Genomic DNA, 18,607 nt, shown 5'->3' with positions numbered 1-18,607 from the left:
GAAGGTTTAGTAGGCAGTACCACCAGCAATATGAAACCACCGGCAAAGGAAGGAGGTTAGCAAAACAAAATGAAAGAACTGAGATCAAGTTTGGCATAGGGATGAAGGTGCTGGACCAGAAACCAGGAAACTGAGTTCTAATCCTCCTTTAGGCATGAAAAGCAGCTAGTGACTTTGGCCATACACTTGATCAGCCAACCCATCTCACGGGGTGGTTGTTGAGGAAAAAATAGAAGGCGAGACCACTCTATGCATTGCTTTGAGTTGTACAAAATATGAAGGCAGGATTATCAATCTTCTAATAATGCAATAAAGTATGAGCAACTTTCTCCCCTCACCAGAGAAGCCGTACGAATGGTGGCAAAGTGATCTCGATTACGGCAGTAGGCACGACGTCGGGCAGCTGACGATGAGCTCTGGGGTTCCATTTCTGGCTGGTAGGGATCATCATACAGATTGTCATGGCCCTGAAAAGCATTAACATGCACATAAGAAGCGATGCCTCAGCTTCTAACATTGCAACTTTTCCTTTAAAAGGCACAAACAGAGTGTAGAGTCGGCAGACCAAACAGCACTTCTATGAATAATTTAGGACTAGCCAGTTTTAGGAAGTGGAAGTGTGGAGATATAGCGGAGCAGGACCACAAGCTGTTATAGAGAGTACTATAGAAGGAATTCCAAGATTTTCAGAAGTTTAAAGCAATACGGTCCCTAAGGCCATCTTCCAAACTTGACGCCATCCAGATGTGTTGTGGCAGTAATTCCTAGAATTCTAAGCAACCGGAAAGTGTATCAGATGAACATCTGTGCCATGTTGAGAAAACCTAGATTGAGGCTTCAACTTCAGTCATGTTTCCATTCTTAAGCACAAAGCAAGACCACATGAACAGACCACATTAAACATGAACAGACTAGGCATTTGTAATATAGTTGGGTTTCTTCCAACTGCTGTTTCCAAAGCATGTAGAAACTTGGCTGCAACCCCAAGAAATGTAGAAAGCTAGGGAAAACCAGTGTAGAAAAGAACTGACCCCCCTTACAAAACAAAGCGGGGTGGGTAAGTGTACCCACCCATGTCTAAGGAAGTAGGATGTAATGTTCCACAGAAATCCAGTTCTGTGATCATCAGCATGCTTCTCTCTCTCCTTTCTCACCCCCCCTCTGGACTTCCGTTTTCTCTACCAACTCTGGTTTTTATTATCTGAAGATTCCCATATCCTTATGGCCGATCTGCAGGAGGGCTTACGTTTTCTATCGCTTACGTTTTCTATTACATGCTAGAAAATATTCCACAATGTTTCCCAACTTTCGCTTTATTCTGAAATTGACATTTGACTGCTCTTGCAGAAGCACAGAGTTCTATACCGGCAGACGGTGGATGACAGAGCTATTGGAGGTGACGGTGTGCTCGCCTTCCTGCATCATGGCAATCTCAGCCCCGTCATCATCATCTGAGGCATCGGCCAGGCTGTTAACGCTGCTGCTCTGACTGCTGGCACTAATGGACATACTGGGTACTGAGTGGCTGCTCTCCATGCTATTGATGGTTCCTGTCTGGTGAAGAAACTGCTCTACTTCCTGAAAAAGCAAAGAAGGATTAAATGAGAAAGGTGTTACTACACTGTTACTCTCATGGTGGTGAGAGAATTATGTGAGCTGAGGTCCAAGAAAGCCAGGGAGAACTGTATCAGAGAAAGCAGGAAAACAACCACAAACCTCCTCCTCTTCTGGTGCCTCTGCATTTGGACCATTCTGAGCCTCCTGGAAGAGGATTTTCTTCATCTTGCGGTACTGCAGATTGTCAAGTTCCCTCACTGCATCCTTGGTCCTCTGAATCAGGTCCATGATAACTGTCTGGGGTCGCTCCCGCAACAGAAAGCGATGCTGGGGAGTCACAGGAAGAACTAGCATGAAACCAATGAAGTAGGTCTGCAAAAGGTCTCCAAAGTGACCCACCGATCTCTTAGAATTTGCGATCTGACCAATCCTTTTTCACTATTAAATACATTCACAGAGTTGGATAACAACCACTGAGCTTTCTTAGGATCTAATAACTATATTCCTTTAACAATGCATAATTACTCTTAATTTAACTCGAGTAAAACTAGATTTAACATGTAATGGTTACTCCAGTCCACTTAAGAACAGAAAGTGAGAGAAACTCAAATACTTTGGAAGAAAGAATAATTCACTGCTTAATAAGGAAAAATCAACCAAAATCAATGCTAGGTATACACTTTCAACACACAATTCTACAATTCTATGAATCCAATGTGAAGATTCAGTATTTTTCATAGGTATGTGTGGAATAAATGATGAAGAGTGGTATTTATTAGGATGTAAGAAACATCTGTACCAACATCTTTCATTTATTACCAGTTCCTGATGCTAGCTTTTCCCTTAATACATTCTTCTGATTTAAATATTTAGTGTTCTTATCTTTGCTTTAACTTCTTTTCATCCCAGATGGGATTAAATGAATACAACTTTCACAGCTACAGGCATGGTGCGCTGGGGATGGGAAAAAAAGAAGAATCGGGAGTGAAAATGGGTGGAAGATACCTTAAGCAGCACATCAGAGGTTGGACGGTCCTGGGGGATCTTCTGCAGGCATGAATCCACAAAATTTCGGAAATATTCAGACCTGAAGAAAACAGGGAAGAAAGTCAGGGATTCATTTGAATCTATAAACCTCTCTCTCTCTCTCTCTCTCTCTCTCTCTTTTTGCAAGCTTACAGCCATTTCTGGAGTTTTCCTTACCAGTGACTAGATTGCAGCAGTGGTGAATCATTCTGGGCGATGTGGTATAAGGCACTCATAGCATTCATGTTAAAGAGGGGTGGTTTGCGTTCCGCTGAAGATACAAGGACAGTAATGTTAGCACCAGCATTTGTGTTTTTGCACATCATTCAATTAACTCCAACCTTATAAGGCAAGTAGCTCATTCCATACCAAGTTCAATGCAAGTGATGCCAAGTGACCAGACATCCACCTTGCCATCATACTGCCCCTCATCCATGGCTAGAATTACCTCAGGAGCCATCCTAAAAAGAGAGTGCAAGATTAAGCAATCGTACCTTGTAACGTAGCAATGGCTCACATTGTTACATAGAGACTGGCCCTGGACATAGACCACAAAATACAGCCAAACTGTCAATGTTGCTAGTAATCAAAGGTGGGAAATCATTAAACACATGAATGTGTATTATTAATATATATTTAATATATTTCATTTTCTTAGGCCCATTACTTCTTGAAATGAGGCTACAAAGCATGCGCCTCAAAATTCACATATGGTGCCCCCCAAAACTGGAACATTCCTGAATTACACCCTCTAATCTTTGACTTATAAAAGGAGACTTCATAATTTTTTTTTAGAATCAACTGTTGTTAAAATTACATTGAGACTCTTTGCAAACCCAGGAAACCCACATTTCTAACGATCAAATTTCTGCTTGTTCAAAGAACTAGGGAGTCTCAAATGCATATAGATTCCCTCACTGTCTCTCCAGCCAACCTTCACTCTTCCTAATTACACAAAAATCTCATTCTGCCAGCTTACCAATACGGAGTGCCAACAAAGGAGTTAGCAGGAGCAATGATAGAAGCTGAGCCAAAGTCCCCCAGCTTCACTTGTCCTGGTTCAGTCAGAAGGATATTCCCAGCTTTCACGTCCCTGAAAAGACAGGCACAGTAATTAAACATTGAACAGAGAAATGGAGAACACAGTGGACGAATATGGGCAGCCAAGATGAAAAGGAGTGTGAGTGGCAGGAGAAAACAGGAGGACAAAGATTAGAGCCACATGTAAAAGAATCAGGACAAGGAAGACCAGGAGAAAGAGAGAGAGGGATGCATCAGCAAACTTCTAATTTTGGTAATGGCCTCTGCCTCTCAACAGTTTGAGAGCAACAAGTGAAAGATTTCTACTCTACTTAAATAAGGCTGCTGAAATGAGGAATTTTTTTTAGTAGAAGAGTGTGTATAGTTCTTGAGCTGAAAACATGTAGGTAGTCCTTTTTTTAGCAGTCATCAAGCAAAGTGGTTACTAAGTGAAACTGTGACTGCATTTAATATCAGACTTCAGCTTTTGTTTGCTTCACTGACTTGTGAAAGTTGTAAATTTGAGGATTGGTAGTAAAGTTATTTTTTCATCAATGTGGTAACTTCAAACAGTTGCTAAAACCAGGCAGTCACTAAATGCAGACTACCTATATTAACTGCAAAATCTGATAAAAAGCAACATTTTAACTATATGTCTTTTCCTTAAGTTGGTTGGGATATCAAGGATTTATTATATAAAAAAACAGATTTAAGAAATTTGAAGACTGTCCAGTTCTGATAATTGAGCTAGACTGCATGAAGTGCAACATCTGACTGAAGCACAAATTTAACAAGTAATGTTGCCATTCTACCTGCAAATCATATAAAGAGAACAAGCAGTAAAATGTAGCAAAAACAGGGTTGTGTCAGAGAGACGCATGGAGCTGATTGAAAAACAGAGTAATAGATTCCGGTACAGATATTGCAATGCAGCAAACATTAGATCATACTGTCCTACACAAAATGGATGTTATAAGCCAAGGGTCTTCAAACTTGGCAAGTTTAAGACTTGTGGACTTCAACTCCCAGAATTCCTGAGCTAACATGACTGAAGGAGATATTCTGGGAGTTGAAGCCCACAAGTCTTAAATTGCCAAGTTTGAAGACCCGTTATAAGCAGCAACATCTCTAAGAGAGTGCAGTAACACAATATAGAGCTCACCTGTGGATCATATTGTGAGAATGCAGGTAGGCAAGTCCCTGCAGAGCACCATGCGTTATGGCTGCAATCTCTACTTCCTGCAGTGGTTTCTTGTGCACTAGGAAAGAAGGAGAGGGGGAAAGAACATTATTTAAAGGCCTCAGAAAAGTTTTGGAAGACTGGTCTCTTCAATTAGTCTTGGACTCACCTTCCAGCAAATCTGAGGCTGAGCCAAGGCAGTACTCCATCACCAGCTAGCGAATTAAGAGGAAATTTTAGCATAGGGCAAATAAATCATTTAAACTTCAAACATCCTGTTCCAATCAGGGCTCCGGGAGCCCAGTACGCCAATTCCATCTTGTACCTGGCATTTCCAATTAACTAAGAATATAAGAACCCCCACTAAATCAGACCAAAAGTCCACCATTCTTGCATCAATGACATCCAGACATTCCCTCCCCCCAAAATACCACTAAAAACAATTTTCTCCACAATTTTCAAGAAAGGAACCAGCACTCTATTGCACTGCAATTCCCTCCCTTAAATTGCACTAAGGTTTCAGGCAGAGAAGCAAGAAATCCAGTCATCATTCAGGCCCTTTTCAAGACTTCCCCAAAGCCCAGTTCATCTGCATTTTCACCGCATATCTTCAATTCTTGAAAAGGCTTTCTGTAATATATCACCTCAATGGCTTAAGAATGATCTGTTTCACTCTCATCTTACCCATGCTGTATGTTCCCGTAAGTAGCAGCCCTTGTATTCAATTGTGTTTGGGTGTCGTAGCTTTTGCAAAAATTTCACCTCCTTGATAATGTCCTGCCATTTCTGGAAAATACAAAGAGAGCCTGAGCTCCCATATATACTTCTACATTTCGAATAAAGGAGAGAATATTACAAGAAGCCTAGAAAATTTGAAAAGCAGGAGAACTGGATTACCTAGGCCAGGGACAGGTTAGAAGTTAATGGTCAACACAACTGTGTTAATCGTTTAAAAAAGACCAACCTCATTAGACTGCTTCCCACTGTAGGACATCTTCTTAATAGCCACCACTTCATTGTTGCGTATGTCTCTAGCCTGAGGAAGATAATGAGAGTAAACCAAAGAAGGATGATGAAAATAACTATCAGCATCCACAGTCACGTTCAGAGAGGAACTTTATTCCTACGCCTGGAAAAAATACAGTTCAAAAGGAGTAAATTTCACATCGCATGGTGAATCACCCATTCTTAGAGCAGAGATGCCCATGAGGCCAGAGATACATGGGATTGGTGAGTACCCTATAATCCATTTAAAGTTACAACATCTCTACTAAATCAGACCAGTTCACCTCCCCACTTCTGATCACGGCCAATCAGATTCTATCAGCAAGATGTGGAGAAAGTTCCTCCCACTATTGCTCTTCAACATCTAATATTAAGTGGCAGTGGTCTTCTGATGGGATGGGACCCCGAAGCAAAACTGATTCTACTGGAAGCAAAGCCAATGGGAAACAGTTGTGTTAAATGATCTTGGCAAGGCTTGAGCATGAGCATTAAGACTCCTTTGGCACTCACAAAGTAGACAGCTCCAAAACTGCCATGACCAATCTCCCGCAGGTCAACAAAGAGCTTCTCAGGGTCATCCTTGAAGAACAGCTCAGCCACTTCAGGGTCCTTCAAACTGCCAGCCCGGGCATTAGACGGCATGGCTGCCGTGGATGAGGCTGGACTTCACTGTTGCTGCTCTCCTAAAGTGGGAAACAAGTATTAGCAAACTGAACCAGATGGGTATAAATAAGGTAATTTATTCTTATTTATAAGAATGTAATTCAATGATATCTGATGCCGCCATCTTGCTGAAGCAAAGCAAATCCTGAGAACTTTGCTAGAAGGGTACAAATATACGAAAATTATACTCCCACTTGAAGAAGAAGGTTCAAGGATGCATGCAATCCTGACAAAGCTCAGAAAGCCTTTTCAAAAGCAATCTGTAAGCACCTACTCCTATTCACAGAAATAAGAGATCCGAAACAAGACAATCCGTGAGAGATGTTTATAGCGGTAAGGCCATCAATGCCAAATGGAGATGGATCTTGCTGTGATACAGAAGGTAGAATAATCTTTGCTTGTTCAAATTGGGCTTCTGCTATTTATGTGACAGCATTCAACTAGTAATTGTTAGGATACTGAAGTACCACTATCAGCTCTACTTATCTCTACATATCCCACTTTTCCAGCTCTAGCTCAAAATATGCTTGTGCTTTATTATTTCTATGAAAATCCAGGAGTTTTCGATAAAGTTATACCTACTTTCCATAGTCACAGAAATCAGATTTGCCCCTAATTTTTGGCCACTAAAATAATAACAGGAGCACATTTTCTCTTTCTCGTAAAGCAACTCAGGTTTCAGTCTTGTACTTGCGCGTCCCACTTTTATATTGCAATGGGCACCTATTTCCATTCAAGTAATAATATTCTCATCTACTGAGTTTACCAGATTGGTTATTTGCATTCATTTCTGCGCTATCTTTATTGAAAGGAGAGATGCAGAAAATGATATCTCTATTTTTAAAAAAAGTACAAGCCTTTGGAGAGCTTGCTAAATATTTTCAGTTTTATTTTTAACTGAATGTTATGTTAACTGAGTCCAACTCAATACTGCCATGTTTTTTGTCCATTAAAACTACTCTTTTACTCTTAAGCAACTTCTCCTTGTGTAAAAGGAAGAAATTGGCTATAAGAGATTAAAAAGAATTAGACCAAGGGATTTCTAGATCCTTGAAAATTTTACTTAGTATTTGTTAGCTGGGAAGCAGACAATTTAGTCCTTTACAAAGAATGCAGTGAGTATGGAAGTTGGTTATTTATGTATAGCCCAAATTGAGCCACAATGGTGCAGTGGTTAGAGTGCAGTACTGCAGGCTACTTCAGCTGACTGCCAGCTGACTGCAATTTGGCAGTTCAATTTTCACCAGGCTCAAGGTTGACTCAGCCTTCCATCCTTCTGAGATGGGTAAAATGAGGACCCAGATCGTTGGGGCAATAGGCTAACTCTGTAAACCGCTTAGAGAGAGCTGTGAAGCACTGTAAAGCGGTATAATTGTTACTGGTATTGCGGTACATCAATCTCTTCATTATTGTGCAATGTCACCCAAGTGTTAACTTTTATGAACATCACATGCATGCACAAGAACTATTGCCTACTTTAATAAGCAGATACCAAGAATGTAATGAGAGAGAGAAAAAGTATGTAACTCACAAATGCAGGCAAATATACATGTCCCTGGATAATGTTGCAGGATCCATTCTGGATCGGTCACGGGGCCAGAGGTTTAGTCTTCTGAGCTTTGGGACTCATGCTAGAGACCATCCTTAGGGAACTTCTCTCTAAAGGAATGTCAAACAAGTTCCCTGAGGATGGTCTCCAGCACGAGTCCAAAAGCTCAGAAGACTAAACCTCTGGCCCCGATGAGCGACCCAGATTGGATCCTGCAAGAGTGTAACTGTTTCTGGAATATGTGAGAGCAGCTGTATCAGATGACACTGCCCCATACAAAAAAATTGCTCCTTTGCTGTAAATATTCTTTTGGAAATGGTAATTTTTCTGCACTCTTTTCCCATCTTCCAGTCTGCTCTATCTACAGCAAATTTCTCCGACTTGATTCCCTTCAAATGCACTAGACTACAATTTCCATCCAACGTCGTCAAAAACTTCTTGGGAAATTTTTAAATTTATAATCTAGAAATCTAGATGAATCCCTTTGGTAGGCACATTCTGGTTAAAAGCTACTTACACAACATTTCTAAAGTGAGCCCTTTAAAAGCTAAAGATATACATTTAAAAATTGATACTTTGAGCCTCTGAAACAAGATGGAATAAATGTTAAATGTACAAGAATATTTAGACTAATCACAAAATAACCATGTGGGTAAAAAATGAGCCACACTCCAAAAAGCACGAGGAAAATGTGTGTCCTACCAAACAGATTATTCTTTTTGTTCCCAATCCAATGGTGAAGAATTTAGGATTCCCAAAATGTCCAACAGAAGAAGCCTGGCAGATTCATGAGCAAGAAAACTTACTTGCCAGCAGCTGACATGAATAACAAGGATTGTAGTTGCAGTCTTGAATCTCTCGGTTTCTCTCATGTCTAGTTCATTCAAAAATCTTCATGAGTATCTTTGACTGCATTTCGCCCCACATTAAGGATGGTCCAATCACAATTCTAATGACTTAATCTTAATCCAAGAATAAATTCTGAAAAATATCAGCTCCTCTCTAATTAACTACACTTCAGAAGTTCAGCATTTTCCTTATTTGCTCCTTAGAAAAATCCATAGTAGTTAATCAGCAGCACTAATTATCAGGATCCAAAGTTTCCCAGAAACCATCTTGTTGCACCCTTCGCTGTACAGTGCAGCATCAAACAGGAATACCCAATAAACTTTACAGGTAACAAAGGTCTCTTTCCATTACCAAAATAAACTGTCTACAAGCTGCCTATCCTCCACACTGCTGCTATAACTGTCAAATGCATAAAGCACCAGGGTTTCAATGCAGATAAAGAGCTTGACAGACCAGGTCTGCAGACATAGCGTTATCCCTGGAAAGCGCAGCCACCTAGATAGGAGGTTTCTCACACCAAGTCTTCCCCCTTGACTGGGTTGCAACTGAGGAGACTGAAAAAAAATAAGACCCACAGCCTTGCTGCAACTTTAAACTTTGTAACAACTACAGAGTGTCCCCGCCCCCCCCCCTTCACTCTCTGGGATGGGCAGTGGTTGCTGGACTGACTCTAGAGGGCTGAAATGAAAAATAAGGAAATCAATAGTTTGCAGGCGGGTTATGCCGGTCAGAGGAAATCCTTGCATTGTTCAGTTGCTTCCCTGGGAACAATCTAAAGAAAAAAAAAAAAGGCAACGTGTAAGGCTAGCCTTGGCAGTGATACTACTGGCAAGAAAGCATCTGGAAGGATTCCTGTTGTGGTGGTTGATTCCTGGCCTGCACCAAACTGGCCAAAAGTTAAGGCAGACTCTGCCTGGAGTTTAAGTTTTCAAAACGGGGCTATAAGGGTAGGGAGGCCTGTAATAGGGAATCATCTGGAGTTCAGCAACTTCACAAATAGTTATGCGCCCTACCAAAAGAGCACACAAACTGCTTAATCTCTTAAACATGAACTTGCTCTTTGGCAGGCAACGAGAGCAGAGAATTATTTCACCTGTTTACTTTAAATGGAGACTCATGAAGTAGTTTGTATTTAAGTCATGAATCCTACAAAAATGTTTTTGTTTTTGTTTTAAAAAAAACCCCACTCCGAACTGAATCGAATAATTTTATCAGCTGTGTTGAAATACTACATTTCCGAGAATTAACAGCAATAGAATAATTGAGTATACTTAACTTGAAAACAATTTACAACATTTAAAAGCATAATACCCACGGTATCTAACCTAAAAACACAAGAACTTCTGAATGGAAGAAAAAAACCCTCCCCTCAGGAGAGTCTAATTTATTTTTATTTCACATATACTGCAGAGTGCAACTAAAAGCCACATCGACAAGAGGAAGAACCTTCTCTTTAGACGAAGTTACTGACAAAGCCACGCATGCTGTTTTTAAAGCATATTATTTTGGCTCATGGGTTTCATCTATTTATAGTGTAACAGTAAAGGCAAAACTTTCAGTGAACTAAGCACCCATAATCAGAAAGATATGGGTTTTTCAACATCTGCAGAAACTGCTGCAGGAGCTCATCTGATGATTCAGGGTCAGATATCAACAATATTTTGATAATACCCAACTATATGTTGTGACCCTGGCCAGTCCTGTTCCAATGTCTTGGAGGTTTTGTTGTTCTAGATAGGGCAGAACAGGCTCAAATTGAACTCTAGCAATACAGAGCTAATGTTTGTATGTTGGGATTTATTTATTTTTATTAAATAGATATATGCTGCCCACCTCACTATCCACATCCCTCTATGCCCCTTGTTTTGTCTCTGGATGAGTTTGACCTTCCTCGGAAGGACCAGGTTTGTGACTTGGGGGCCCTCCTGGACTCTTGGAGGGACTCGTGACTCTTGTCGAATCAGCAGTCAGAAGTTGTGCTGTGAGGGCCTTTCCCCGGTTTTGGCTTCCATGCCAACTGCAGCCTTACTTGGGACGGGAGGACCTGACTAGAGTGGCTCATACTGTTACCATCATCCGGTTAGATTACTGCAATGTATGCCACATTCCAGGTACAATTTAAAGTGCTGGTTTAAATCTATAAATCCCTCCATGGCTTTCTGCCAGGTTACTTACCGGATCATCCCTTTCCATCAGGTCACTTTGTGCCAGGAGAAGCATTTGGTTGTCCCCCGCCCACCCCCAAATTAAAAAAAATCCCAAAACACAATTTTTCTATGATAAGGCTGGCCTTCTGGAATGGCATTTGGTTGGCAATGTACCTATCTCCAACATTATTTGCTCTCTGGAAAAAGCTGAAAACAGAGCTTTTCTGGAGGGCTTTTGAGGCCAGATATTGTATTGTTTGAAGATTTACACAGTTTTATTTAGATTATCGTGTTTGTTATTGTAAGCCACTGATAAAGTCTTTTTAGGATTGCAGCACAATAGAAATCAGATGAAAAAATAAATGGTTGGATAAGATTCTCACGGAGTAGATGGACTATAAGGAATTAGTTTTTAGGTAAGGAAATGAACCGTCAAAGCTTTCCAACACCAGAAATTTAAAGAATGGCAAACTGTAGGAACTGAAAGTCCTTAAGTACCTGGGTAGTAAAAAGCAGTGGTTTTCAACCTGGCTAGGGGATTCCGGGATCTGAAGTTCAAATATAAGTCCCAAAGGTGCTTTTTCAAGACACAACTGGACTTTCTGTTTTTTCTTTGAAGTCATTTTATCTCATCCAAGAAGCTTCTTCACCTCTCAAGAGAAATGTCTTCAAAGAAAAACGAGAAAGTCCAGTTGCCTCTTGAAAAAGCACCTTTGGGACAACCATGACCTGGATGACTAAGAACTTCCACAGACATTTAGCTATTCACTTTGGGATCAAAGCTGAAGTAGCTTCCTGGGTGAGAAGTGAAACATCTTCAAAAAAAAAACAAAAAAAACAAAAAGTCCAGCTGCCTCCTAAAAAAGTACCTTTTGGACAACCATGACCTGGATGACTGAGAATCTCCGTAGAGGCATATCGTAAGGTTGAGAAACACTGGTAAAGAGGATCTCAACATTTGTGGCTGGAAATTGTGACATGCATGATGAGTAGGATAAAAAAGTTCATTTGTGCAAGTGTACTGTGTATTAATCTACATTTGTAATGGCTCCATATCTTTCCCCCACTCCCCAACAAGAGTTTCTTTGTTTCTTGACAATACAATTTGTGAAAGATGGGAAATACCAGTAGTCTCTCAGCAGTTATAATATGCATAAAGACCTCTGAATTGTTCTAGGTTTATTCTGCTAACTTTGAAAATGTTAATCTTTGGCCACTAAAAGCAGGATAAAATGGAAGAATTGATGGAAATCCTAGGAGAAACTGGGTGGAAAATAAGTGACAATGTTCTGTTGTGCAAAAGCTAGAAGTGACAATGTCAGAGATGGAGAAATGAAAGAAGAGCCACCTCAATCAAGGAAGGATGAAGGAGACACACTAACATCTGTTGCTGGACTCCGGTTGCTGTAATGGAACTACACTATAGTAGCAGTATATTTGTATTCTTTAAAGACAAAACCAGGAAAACTAATAGGTTCTAAAAAGAAATCATTAACAGTAGTTTCTGCTGCTGTCTTCAAAAATTATCTACAAGCAGTCCTAAATTTATGACAACTGGGACTGGAACTTCTGTCGCTAAGCAGTGTGCTATCATATCTGATTTTATGATTTTTTTTTGTTGCAGTTGTAAGCAAATCTGGCTTCTCCCACTGACTTTGTCAAAAACCAGCTGGGAAGGTGGCAAATGGTGATCCAGTGATTGCAGGATGCTGCAATGGATGTAAATGTGAGCTGGTTGCCAAGTGCCCGGATTGGAGTTACATGACTACAAGGACACTGCAATGGTCATTAGTGTGAAGACCAGTTGAAAGTCATTTTTTTCAATGCTAGCAGAAACTTCAAATAGCCACTAAACAAATTGTCACAAGTCGAGGACCACCTGTATTGTTATTTGTATACTGGCCATCAATATGATTGTTTTAAAAAGCCAATTAAAAACCTGGGTTGTAATGATCTTAGACTGATCCAATGTAGTTGTACTGGACAGATCTTTCTTATTATGACACCCTGACTTAGTCGGTTGAATCAATTAAGAGAAATACTGGCATATTTATACAGAGCCCTTCATTCCCTTTCAAATTTAAATAAAATTTAAATATTTAAATATTCATTGTGTGAGATATCTTGATAATGCAGGATAGCAGTTAACTTCAATAGGGCTGCCCATTCATTGCTTTCATTCTTTGGTACCCTGCTTATTTTGGTGCTTTCTTGCAATGCTTTCTGCATGAGTGAAAAAGAGGGCTGTGAAAATATTTACAGATCCCTCACATCCTGGACATAACCTGTTTCAACTTATATCCTCAAAACGATACTACAGAGCAGGGGTCCCCAACCACCGGGCCCCGGACCGGTACCGGTCCATGGATCATTTTGTACCGGGCCGCAAAGAATGAAAGTAGGGCCTACTTTGCTTGGGCGCCGCCATCTTGTTTCGACGGCACTTGAGAAAGTGCTTCCGGGTGAGCTTGTCGGTCGTCAGTTGGAAAGCGGCATTTGGGTGCTGAAGGAATCCTCGTGCCTTAGTTTCGTCGAGGGGGGGGGGCGGCTTTGAACGAAGAGTCGTCCCGATGGCAGTGGAGTCTCGCGTTACTCAGGAGATTAAGAAAGAGCCCCCAAAGCCCATCAACCAGGAGAAGGTACAAAGGAGGAGTTGAAGGTGGCGGGGAGAAGCGAGGGACGGCTGGCTAGCCGGTCGCTCGGCTCGCCTTGCCTTGTCATGCGTGCTGATGCCGGTACCGGTCCGTGGATCATTTTGTACCGGGCCGCAAAGAATGAATAATCGTGAAACTGGTCCCTGGTACAAAAAAGGTTGGGGACCACTGCTATAGAACACTGCACATCAGAACAATTAGAAAAAGAACAGTTTTTTCTGAATGCCATCACTCTGCTAAATAAATAATTCCCCCAACACTGTCCAACTATTTACAAAGTCTGCATTACTATTACTATTAATCTTCTCATCACTCCTATCACTCATCCCCTCCCACCTGTATCCTTACGATTTATATTGACTGTCTCCTTGTATGATTTGATAGCTTATTTGTACCCTTATGATTCTTGATGAATGTATCTTTTTTTTTAATGTACACTGAGAGCATATGCACCAAGACAAATTTCTTGTGTGTCTAATCACACTTGGCCAATAAAGAATTCATTCATTCATCCATTCATTCAAGCTTTCCATTGGAATTACGAAAGTTAAAAAGCTCTTGCTGTCAAACTCATTTTAAAAAAAGGCATTTTTATTTATAACTCTCAGATACAAACTCTAACTCTCTGCTATTATGGAACTCAAGGTAGTAGATCTAGCATTCTTAGGCAAGGGGCTACCAGGGACTTCTGAGACTCAGATCTGTTTTAGAACCTGGATGGCTGCTGCATCAAATGCTTGAGATTGTGTCTTGGGACAGAAAAATTCAATGAGGCATATGTTAAGATGTTACTACTGTTTCTGTCTTCTGCTCCCCCTACATTATTCTCTACATAATTATTCAAATGTGATTCCCAAGAGGTTCAGTAGCAGACACAAGATTGTATCTTAGGTGTCCCCTTCCCCCAATTATCCTGCACTGGGTTTTTTTTCCCTGTCAAAGGTTCAAAGAGTTTTTATGCCAAAGATGGTTCCCCCCCCCCACCTTCTGAATTGGAAGAAGAAAGTGCTTACTGAGATACCTGTGGGTAACTCAGGAGCAACCCCTAGGGGTTATATTCTACTACAACAGCATGTGATAAAAATAATGCTTTGGGAACACACTGCAGTCATTTTCAGAGATTTTGCTGCAGCCGTAAGAAAATTATATTAAGAAAGGATAGGTGAGATCCTTCCAATTCTAATAAATGCCCTAACTAATGTTTTATTTCATTAGGAAGGAAACTAGCTTTTTGCATAAACTGCTCCATTTCTTAAATTTATCACTGTGAGGTACTGGAATGAGAAAACGTGCTGCAATCATGGAAAGGATATAATATAGAACCTCACCAAAACAGGAATTAAAGGGTAAAAAAAAAAAGAGAAGCTTTGGATATTCTGGAAAGCACTTCCACTTTTCACTTATATTTGAAAGGAAACTTATAATAAAGGAGGAAAGATCTAAAAGTTCTGTCAAAAGGAGAAGTTTCCATAGCTGTTTTTTTTTTTTTTTTTACAAAGCATGTAATTTATTTATCCAGGTGTCAAATATGATTCTAAAATTTGCAATGTCTAAATAAAGAAATCCAGCTTATTAAAGATGTTTTGTATTTGTCAGCTTACAGCGCACCATGGAAGCTGTGCAAACTGAGGTGAACCCAATCACAACATACCAAGTAATTCTTTTCTTTGAAATTTCAATTTCAACTGCTACCCTGAAGAGTACATGAGCTTTCTTCTTAGGCACAAGACTATCATTTGCTCAAAATAAGAATTTTCTACATTTCTTTTTCTTAATGTGAAAATCTAGAGGAAATTATCTGTCATCAGGCATCATCTTTACAAAAAAATTAGACTTTACAATCTAAATATTTTTTATGAAATAATATCTCATTTATAGAGAAATTAGAATTATGAGCTAGTTTACCAGAATTCTGATAGTATAAGTTGTCCATCTCTGCGTGGATCCGCCTACCAGGGGGTGGAGATAAACCAGGAAACCATATTAGTAGTTAGTTTACTATTAAAATCCCTGGTTTCAACAAGTAAGACTCTTAAGACAACAATAAATCATTTAAAATTTTAGCTTGTTAAGAGATCAATATCTAGAAATTCTGATTGAGACAAAACACTAATTAAAACATGGTCATTTCCTGTTATTTAATGATTCCTATTAGCATGGTGAACTAATCATTTGCACTTGGGTATAAATGTACCAACATACTTATTTGATCCCAATATGCAAAATTCTGTCCAAGGGAATATATGATAAGAAATATCTCCAGGGAAATAATGATTGTGGGCTGCTGATAAAATAAACGTTACTACATTAGAAAAACAAAGTCAGTAACTTTGAGAAATTTATTTTCAAAGATGCACAAAATGCACAACAACAAAATAGCTAACCATAGATTAGTGTCTAGTGGACAAGAAATCTGAACAGACTGCAGCAGCCAGCAGATTCATAAATTGTATGTTTCTTTCTAGACAATAAAACAATGCTGTCATTAAAATAGATGTAAGCAATAATGGCACAAGCCTTACATAGCTTGCCAAAAGTTACTTATTTTGAGAAGAATATGATACACAAAATCATCCCTAAAATAAGACATTTAAAATGAAACTTTACTGGGTGTATCTGAGGAGACAAAACTGTTCTACCTAGCTTTCTTTCCAATCTTTAATGTGAGAACCATGTCCCAATACCATGCAACCCTCGAGTAAAAAACACTCTAGATCTCCAGGGTCAAGGAATATAATCCATAAAGAAGGGAGCCCTAAAACCTAATGTTTTTCACCAATGGTCCTTGATAAAATAGTGGCTAGTCATCTTAGAATTTGTGCACAATTATACACAAAGCCTAGACAACTTAAGAAGTCCTATTTTAATTAGTATAAGATAACAGCACTCATCTTACTAACACAGTGGCAAAGAGACCATCCATTTCCATTTTGGAAAAAGTAACTGCTTTTTCATATTCTGTTACACACAAATACTATCTTTAAACAGCATTTTTATTGCTCTAATGCTTCATACATGGAAATCAGAATTAAACATTAAACAGTTTTTAAATATTAAAATGAAAACCAATGAAAGCTAAGTATTTAAATGATGACTATATGGATGAATGTGAAATTGGATTTCTTTACTCATGGACCTGGCTTTCTTTGATAAATATTATACCATTATTGATTCACTTCTATCTGCTAAATAATTTGGGACTGAGAATGGTAAATTTATATATTAAGCTCAACTTTTCTTCATAATTAAGCTAGCTTCTTTAAATAGCAGAATATGATGATCATTCAGAAAAAAAAACAACAAAATTTAATGGTTTAAGGAACTCAAGAGGATCCTCCCCATTCTTATATACCTCATGCTAACTTCCCAAATTCTGTCATTATAGGAATATCTAAGGGCATATAATAGCTCTGGTACATTAAAAACAGTACAGGAGTCAAGGCCTCTGACTAGTCCAAGGAGAAAAAAGTCTAAGAGACTATAGACAGATGATTTCCTAGGTTCCCTGACCCTGAGGTTCCAAAGGAGAGAAAACCTAAGTGGGTGAGGAACCCTAACGGAATTTTAAGGGAGGGCTCATTATACATGGAAGGTCTGGGATGAAAAACTTGATCCTTTTTCCCTCCTGCAGGAAGATGTTAGGCCCAGGGCCCGAGCTCTGGAAAACGGAACTCTTCTTTCGTCTCTTGCCTTGCAAAGCCTTCAAAGAGTGGGGGAAAAACATGAAGAGGAAACAGAATATGTTTCCCAACAGAGACAATATGATTTCTGACTTATTTGGAAGGACAATTATAGGAGAAAGAAGGTAAGAGCAGACAGACAGAAAAGCAGATTGTTTTCCTAAACTGGTGCAATACAATCTCTTTTGTTCTCTAAACATTTCCTTCTCTCTTCACTGCCCGGTCTTCCCATCCCACAAAAATACCCTTCCCTCCCCCCTCCACACTCTCCCCTTATCTGCGTGCTTGGGTCTCACCTGTAAGTCTCCGCAGCTGCCTAGATATTCTTCCCCTTGCGGCTCCAGCTCCAAGATATTGGGGGTGGGGAGAGTACCCCCAACTACCTCCACTTTCCCTATTGCCTCCAATCAAGGAAGAGGGTTTAGAGGGAACTGTCAGTGGTTCCCCTGGAAAAGGAAGGCCTCTGGATGGGAAGCACAGGGTATCTACAACAGCTGCCCTCTGAGCCTCTCCTTCCCTCCCTCTTGTTTGGGTAGGAAAAAATTGTTCTGCTGAAGTGAAGACATGCAAGTGGCTAGGTAACCGGGGATGCGATGGAGATAGCCCTGTAAAAGGATGCAGCAAGAGTCTAGGGCCCTTCTGCTATGGCTCTAATTCAGGGGGAGGGAGAGGGAGGGGGAAAAAGCCCACCCCAAATTGGAAGGGGGGGAGGTGGAGGAAGAAGACAATCGGTATCAGCCCAGTAGCTCGCTTTGCAAGAGGGATGGGCTGCAAGGGAAAGGCGTCGTGGGCTTCATAGGATGCTGCTGCAGTCCCTTCCAGCTGTTGGCGGCTGCCTACAGATGTTTACAGATGAGGTATAAGGGACCTACAGATAACGGGCGAGGAGGAGAATTGCAAGACCCTGCAAAGGAGATTGATAGAGGTCTTTAAGGGAAACCTGCGGGGCGGGGGAAGGGGAACAAAAAGGAATGAGAGGTCAGGTGGGCGGGGGTGGAGTGGTCCCCATAAAAGGCAAAGAGATCCTTTCAGAGCCAGGGAATGGGGGGGGTGGAAGAATGGGAAAAGGGAGGAGGTCTCTACAGGGGAGGGTGCTGTGGGGGTGGGGGGCCTGACTCTATCCGGCCCCCCTCCCCTCTCTTGCCTCTTCGGGTTCCTCCGTCTGCTCCCTCCCTCTCACTCACTCCAGTTGTCCCCAAATCCAAGATGGCGCCCAAGGCAGGAGCAAGACCGGAACCAAGGCAGAGAAAACGTCAGGAGCATGCGTAGAATGAAGG

General features: G+C 40.5%; 1 protein-coding gene across 6 annotated transcripts in view; it reads right to left on the bottom strand.

The window, feature by feature from the left end:
- The window catches only part of TAOK2 (TAO kinase 2), a 41,267-nt gene extending 22,694 nt beyond the window's left edge, over window positions 1-18,573 (bottom strand). For 2 of the 6 annotated variants that reach the window (XM_026711896.2, XM_026711892.2), the window contains exons 1-13: window positions 17,627-18,573; window positions 6,299-6,471; window positions 5,748-5,819; window positions 5,468-5,569; window positions 4,953-4,998; window positions 4,766-4,862; window positions 3,563-3,676; window positions 2,953-3,044; window positions 2,761-2,854; window positions 2,563-2,644; window positions 1,717-1,884; window positions 1,366-1,578; window positions 339-467 (exon numbers count right to left, since the gene is read on the bottom strand). In XM_026711896.2, coding sequence (XP_026567681.2) covers window positions 339-467; window positions 1,366-1,578; window positions 1,717-1,884; window positions 2,563-2,644; window positions 2,761-2,854; window positions 2,953-3,044; window positions 3,563-3,676; window positions 4,766-4,862; window positions 4,953-4,998; window positions 5,468-5,569; window positions 5,748-5,819; window positions 6,299-6,430 — 1,341 coding nt within the window. In that variant the 5' untranslated portion in view covers window positions 6,431-6,471; window positions 17,627-18,573. Of the gene's footprint in view, window positions 1-338; window positions 468-1,365; window positions 1,579-1,716; window positions 1,885-2,562; window positions 2,645-2,760; window positions 2,855-2,952; window positions 3,045-3,562; window positions 3,677-4,765; window positions 4,863-4,952; window positions 4,999-5,467; window positions 5,570-5,747; window positions 5,820-6,298; window positions 6,472-8,806; window positions 9,622-13,405; window positions 13,430-15,555; window positions 15,600-17,626 lie in introns of those variants that run through there. The other 4 variants (XM_087918304.1, XM_087918307.1, XM_087918305.1 and 1 more) reach the window with 4 other exon arrangements.
- Between the last annotated feature and the right edge of the window lie 34 nt (window positions 18,574-18,607).

The sequence above is a fragment of the Pseudonaja textilis genome, chromosome Z, assembly GCF_049901715.1.
Source record: "Pseudonaja textilis isolate UNSWEBS1 chromosome Z, rPseTex1.2, whole genome shotgun sequence".
Taxonomy (NCBI): Eukaryota; Metazoa; Chordata; class Lepidosauria; order Squamata; family Elapidae; genus Pseudonaja; species Pseudonaja textilis.
The sequence above is the reverse complement of the archived record's forward strand: the minus strand, read 5'-3'. Positions and strand labels throughout refer to the sequence as shown.